The 7,142-nt window shown below is 41.9% G+C and overlaps 1 protein-coding gene across 1 annotated transcript; it reads right to left on the bottom strand.

Annotated features, from left to right (window-relative positions):
* Positions 1-5,628: 5,628 nt before the first annotated feature.
* Positions 5,629-7,142, bottom strand: LOC129550924 (olfactory receptor 4N2-like). The gene is made up of 2 exons (XM_055418713.2): positions 7,134-7,142; positions 5,629-6,561 (listed from the first exon to the last, which is right to left on the bottom strand). The coding sequence occupies exons 1-2, from the start codon at positions 7,140-7,142 to the stop codon at positions 5,629-5,631; spliced, it is 942 nt and encodes a 313-aa protein (XP_055274688.2).

The raw sequence follows: 7,142 nt of genomic DNA, 5'->3' as shown, positions 1-7,142 counted from the left end.
GAGAAAAGGACAAATTATAAACTATATATATAATATGACCCAATTTTTATAAAAATAATAATGTGTTTATACATGTAAAACTGACAAAATTTTAATATTAGATGTTTCTGCATATTGGAATTACATGAATTTTTCATATTATTCTTTAATTTATTAGTTTGATATTTGCAAGCACCTTCTTTGTGCTAGTCAGTAGTCAAAGCAAACCAATTTTTGCTGTGATGGATGTTACATACCATAGAAGTAAAAGACAGACAATAAAATAAGCATGTGCAACGTATGTCCTGTTAACAGGTAATAAGTACTACGAACAACAGTGATGCAGGAAAGATGGGCGGGGACTGTTCTGGGAGTGGGTGCTCAGGGAAGGTGTCACACAAAAGGTGGCCTTCGAATATGAGGAAATTATAGAGGAAGGCTTGGCAGTATCTTGGAAAATTACATTCCAGACAGAGGAACCATCAAGTCGAAGTTACTGGGGTGGGACTGGGAAGGGTGGGTGGGCTGACATAGCCCAGGATCAGGAGGCCAGGACAACTGAACAGAAGGATTGAGATGGGATGCATTAGAATAAGGGGTCAGAGAGTAAAAAGGAGTGGGAGTTGGGGCTTATGGATAGGGTCCTATGGACTTCTATAGATCACGAGGAAATACAGCTCTTTAACAGCAGAGTCATCGAGGGTTTTGAGAAGACAAAGATGTGACTATATTTTAACCAGATCATTCTGGACGCTCTGCTGACAATAAAATAAACTGGGACAAAAACAGAAGACCAATAAAGAGGCTACAGCTATAATATAGGCAAGAGATGACGGTGGCTTGGGCGTAGGTGGTATAATTTGAGGGAGAGATGATGTCATCTGGCAGTTTCATGATGACAGCACTAATCCAGGCTTGTTAATATATTGGATGTGGAATATGAGAGAAAATATTTCTAAAATATTACAAATCTTAGATTTTTGGCCAGAGACTGGAAAAATGGAATTACACTGAATTCCACTGGGTTGTGGGGTGGAGAGAGGGGTGCAGTGAACAGCAGGAGTCAGTCTGGGATGTCATGTATGAGGTGAAACAGGACTTGAAAGCAGAGCTGTGGCAGGGTCATGGGCTTCTGGGGAGAGGAGCCTAGCCATTCATGAGAAAGATAAATATAAAGATTATCAATAGATAGATGGGATATAAGCCAGGAAAGCTGGGTAGCTAAGGAGAAGCTCTCAAAGAAGAATAAAGGAGCAGCTGGTGATGTTCGGGGGGACAAGAAAAATGGAGGGCCTGGGAAGGCAGTGATTCACTGTGTAAGATTCTATTAAGAGGTCAAACACGATGAGACCTGACTAACAATCATTGCTATCACTGGTGATCATGGCATGACTTTTTATTGGCGTGACTGGGTGAGTTGGAAAGGAAAAACATTGGAAGCAGAGAGGATGAACAGGACAGCCTGAGAAGATTAAAACTACATAGTGTATGTTTCCAACTGTGTGACATTCTGTACACAGCAAAATTATAGAGATTGTAAAAAGGTCAGTGGTTGTCAGGGGCTTGAAGGGAGAAGGAAGAGAGGCAGGGATGAATAGGTGGAACACAGGGGATTTTTAAGGCAACAAAACTACTCTGTTCAGTTCAGTTCAGTCGCTCAGCCGTGTCCGACTCCATGAGACTCCATGAATCACAGCACGCCAGGCCTCCCTGTCCATCACCAACTCCCGGAGTTCACTCAAACTCATGTCCATCGAGTCAGTGATGCCATCCATCCATCTCATTCTCTGTCGTCCCCTTCTCCTCCCACCCCCAATCCTTCCCATCATCAGAGTCTTTTCCAATGAGTCAACTCGTTGCATGAGGTGGCCAAGGTATTGCAGTTTCAGCTTTAGCATCGGTCCTTCCAATGAACACCCAGGAATGATCTCCTTTAGAATGGACTGGTTGGATCTCTTTGCAGTCCAAGGGACTCTCAAGAGTCTTCTCCAGCACCACAGTTCAAAAGCATCAATTCTTTTGGTATGGCATTGGGTTATTTTTCTTTTTGCAGCCTGAGGCAGTTGTAAAATAACTTAATGTAGCTTTTTACAACTGTGTATTCTATAGTATTTTTTCATTTGGTGAAATTTTAACTTAATATTTTTGGCACTGTGCTTTGTACCATTTATTAAATAAAAATTGTTGAAAAAAAGCATCAATTCTTTGGCGATCAGCTTTCTTCACAGTCCAACTCTCACATCCATACATGACCACGGGAAAAACCATAGCCTTTACTAGACGGACCTTTGTTGCCAAAGTAATGTCTCTGCTTTTTAATATACTATCTAGGTTGGTCATAGCTTTCCTTCCAAGGAGTAAGCGTCTTTTAATTTCGTGGGTGCAATCAGCATCCGCAATGATTTTAGAGCCCAAAAAAATAAAATCTGACACTGTTTCCACTGTTTCCTCATCTATTTCCCATGAAGTGATGGGACCAGATGCCATGATCTTTGTTTTATGAATGTTGAGCTTCAAGCCAACTTTTTCATTCTCCTCCTTCACTTTCATCAAGAGGCCTTTGAGTTCCTCCTCACTTTCTGCCATAAGGGTGGTATCATCTGCATATCTGAGGTTATTGATATTTCTCCCGGCAATCTTGATTCCAGCTTGTGCTTCTTCCAGCCCAGCGTTCCTCATGATGTACTCTGCATATAAGTTAAATAAGCAGGGTGACAATATACAGCCTTGATGTACTCCTTTTCCTATTTGGAACCAGTCTGTTGTTCCATGTCCAGTTCTAACTGTTGCTTCCTGACCTGCATAAAGGTTTCTCAAGAGGCAGGTCAGGTGGTCTGGGATTCCCATCTCTTTCCGAATTTTCCACAATTTATTGGTACAGACAGTCAAAGGCTTTGGCATAGTCAATGAAGCAGAAATAGATGTTTTTCTGGAACTCTCTTGTTTTCTCCATGATCCAGCAGATGTTGGCAATTTGATCTCTGGTGCCTAAACTACTCTGTATGATACCGTAAATGATGAATAGATGAAATGTATTTGTCAGAATTCATAGAACTGCAGAGAAAATGCAAACTCTAATATAAACTATGGATTTTATTTTAAAATAATGTATCAGTATTGGTTCATCAGTTGTTGCAGATGTACCACACTAATGCAAGATATTAATGGGAAGGTATGTATATATGATGCGGGGCAGTTGAAACTGTATTTTCTGCTCAACTTTCCTATAAATATAAAGCTGCTCTTTAAAAGTCTATAAATATTTCTAAACCACTCTTGAGCTTGGCTCTAAAGGGGAAGAAAAAATGAGATAAGATGTGGAAGGAGAAAGCTGACAAAAATATTTAAGGTCAAAGAAACATATGCCAAGGGGATGCAATAGGAAGGAAAAAGTTAATGGTTCAGAAGAGAGAAAGGAGTAATGGTCCTTTGTAGGAAAGATGGAATGGAGTCTGATGCACAGATGGAGGAATCAGCTTTTGTAGGAAAAGCATCAGGTCACCCAGTCTCAGGAGAGATGCAGGTATGTGAGTAGATGCGCAGGTAGCTGTGCTGTGTTGTGTTTAATTGCTCAGTGTTGTGTGATTCTTTGTGACTCCACGGACTGTAGCCCGCCAAGCTCCTTTGTCCGTGGGGGGAGGAATACTGGAGTGCTTTGCCATGCCCTCCTCCAGGGGATCCTCCCAACCCAGGTCTCCTGCATTGCGGGCAGATTCTTTACCAGCTGAGCCACAAAGGAAGCCCAAGAATACTGGAGTGGGTAGCCTATCCCTTCTCCAGCGTATCTTCCTGACCCAGGAATCAAACCAGGGTCTCCTGCATTGCAGGCAGATTCTTTACCAACTGAGTTATCAGGGAAGCCGTGATAGAGAGTAGGATTGAGAAGGAGATATTTCAGAAAAGAAAATGCTCTTTTCCATAATACGCATATTTTACCATGTGCATGATTTGTGTTTATTTTATCATATTTATATTTATATTAAATCATAAACATTTTAATTTTGATTATTTTGAAATAAAATATAAAAAATTAATCCCATGCATTTTGGTTCCAGGTTTGTTTTGGATGCTACCCATTCAGTTGGTTAAGCCATTGGCAGAGAGGCAGTACCAGGAGAGGCTTCTGTTATCTTGAGGAGATCTGATAAGTACAGAGTGGCTGTGGATCAACATCTTGACCCTGGTCCTAGGCTAACATGGTGGTATTTTTCAGACAACAGGTGACAAAGGTTGTAGCAAGAACAGCTCTCTTTGTAGTCTAGGTCTCCTGTGCTGTTCTGGGAGTCATCTCTGGATATCCAGCTTATAATCTGTTCTTCCAAGCTTTGAAACTGTTTCATAAGCATGTAATTCTCTATATTAAATCATATTTAAGTAATTAGAATGCAATAGATTCCTGATTGATACACCAAAGAACCATCAGGATCACACTCAGTGTGAAGTCAATTACAGATGAGATCAATAAACAGTTGCTAAGTCACTTCAGTCGTGTCCGACTCTGTGCAATGCCATAGACGGCAGCCCACCAGGCTCCCCTGTCCCTGGGATTCTCCTGGCAAAAACACTGGAGTGGGTTGCTATAAACAGTTAGGAGTCATAAATATCTGATAGGACTAATTATGAAGTCATGGCAAAAAAGACAGTGAAATAAGTAATTAGAATGCAATAGATTCCTGATTAATACACCAAAGAACCATCAGGATCACACTCAGTGTGAAGTCAATTACAGATGAAATCAATAAACAGTTAGGAGTCATAAATATCTGATAGGACTAATTATGAAGTCATGGCAAAAAAGACAGTGATGTTTCCATGACTTTTTTTATATGAACATGACCTGCTTTATTTGCCTTCCTCTATGTGATTATTGAAGAAAAATTTAGAGTTTAATTCCTTTCGAAGATGTACGCATAACATTTCCCTTTTAATAGTATTTTCAACTCTTTGATGTCTTCAGAATCTTGAGTTTACAGCCCTGAATCCCTTTTGAACCTTACTAGAGAAATTGCTCTGCTGTTTAGAGTGGATTCTTACTGTCATTATTTTAAAATGAAGCTCTTTATGTTCACTTCATAGACCCTGTCTGTGTGCTGGACATTGTCAGTATCTCCAACATGAATGCCAACCGCTTATACAGTCACTTATTACATCCCAGGCAATCTGACCTTTGCTGTGATCATCAAATAGACCAAGTTCATTACTGTCTTCAGATTTTTGCCATACCTGTTCCATCTGCCTGGAAGGCTCTGCCTGCCCATGTTTGCACAGTTGGCATATTCAGTTTATCCGATATCAGCCAAAACATCACCTCCTTTAAAGGACCTACTTCAAGACTAAAAGTAAATTCACTACCCCCATCTCACACTTGCTACCGAATATTTTGCTTTTATTTTTAGTACTTTCAGGGATACATATCTTCTTGAAACTATACTGTTTATTTTCTACGTTATTGGCTGTCTATTTCTACTAGATTGTAACTTCAGAGAACAGTGACTTTACATGCCTCGGTAGTAGCTCTTCCTCCCAGGGCCTAGCACAGTCTCGACAAATAGGAGGTGATCAATAAAAGTAGTGTTTGGAAAGAGAATACCTTAATTTCACACGAAATTCTCCAGTGATTATTTTCATATTCATTTTTCCCACTTTTTATCAGGCTAAGTGCTGACTAAACAGCCTTTTCACAGATGCTTTTACTTCCTGGTTGCGAAGAGTATAAATCACAGGGTTCAACAGGGGAAAGATCACTGTGTGGAAGAGAGAAACCACCTTGTCAGCTGGGAAGGCTCTGAAGGGGCGGGTGTAGATAAAGATGCCAGGCCCGAACATGAGAAATATAAAGATGATGTGGGTGGTGCATGTCGACAGAGCCTTGCTCTTCCCCTCGGAGGAGGAACCATGCACACGGCAGAGGATGACTGCGTAGGAGGCCAGAAGCCCCAGGAAACACAGCAGGGTCATCAGGCCACTGTTGAAGACCATCAGGAGCTCCACCACAAAGGTATCAGTGCAGGCCAGCTTGATGACCTGCGGCACATCACAGAAGAAGTTGTCCAGTCGGTTTGGACCACAGAAGGGCAAGCGCAGGATGAGGGCCACTTGGATAATGGAATGAACAAAGCCTCCAAGCCACAGAGCCAATAGCAAGGCATAGCAGGCTCTAGGGTTCATGACAGTTGAATAGTGTAAAGGACGACAGATGGCAATGTAGCAGTCAAAGGCCATCACGACAAGAAGCAATCCCTCCCCTCCTCCAAGGAAGTGCAAGAAGAAGAGCTGAGTGATGCAGCCTCTATAGGAGATCACCTTCTTCTCAGAGAGGAAGTCCACCAGCATCCTGGGAGCCACAGTGAAGGAGTAGGATGCATCCAGGAAGGCCAGGTTGCCCAGGAAGAAGTAGAGGGGGGCCGTGAGGCCGGGGTCTGACCTGACGGTGAGGATGATGAGGACATTTCCAGGGAGGATGATGAGGTAGAAAAGTAAGACTAGCACAAACACCAGAAGCTGAATATTTTGAGACTGGGTCAGACCAGCAAGGATGAATTCTGTCACCACAGTACTGTTCTCAGTCTCCATCCTGTCTGCCTATGGTACATAACGAGCAGAGTTTCTTGTTATTATAATTTCTCACATCTAGACTCATGTTGTTGTCTACCTACAAATATCTGACCTATTCACCACTTTAGTTATAGACAATCTTTCAACCCTTTCCAATGTCCTGAGGAAACACTGAACGTTTCCCTCCTCTAGATTTAAAACAAACAAATCACTTTCCTCAAAGCTACGGTCTTGTTCCCATTCAGCCATGCGCTTCTCCAGCACTGCGGTCCACTCTCAGGGTCTAGTGTCCGATACCTTCTTGGGATTCCTGCCTTCTTGAGTCATAGGAAAAATTTCCTGATTGAGATATAACAGAACTCCAGATATCAAGATCTTTGCATTTTGGTGGTTGTACTGTGCTTGAGACTTAGCAGCTTGCTTGGAATTACACACTTTTCTCCTCGTCCACCAACACAAACGTTTGTGGAATTCCCATTTTCTGCCTGCTAGCAACTCTCTGCCTTGCTCCCTGTTTTCTCTTCTTGTCGTCCTCTGACCTGGTGTCCTTGTATTGCCCTGACTCCAAGCTGGTGACCAGTTTCCAACAATAACTCTACTTTCCTCAT

Source organism: Moschus berezovskii, chromosome 9 (assembly GCF_049115385.1).
Source record: "Moschus berezovskii isolate FMDL1 chromosome 9, NW_MosBer_1.0, whole genome shotgun sequence".
Taxonomy (NCBI): Eukaryota; Metazoa; Chordata; class Mammalia; order Artiodactyla; family Moschidae; genus Moschus; species Moschus berezovskii.
This window is presented reverse-complemented; position numbering and strand designations above follow the sequence as displayed.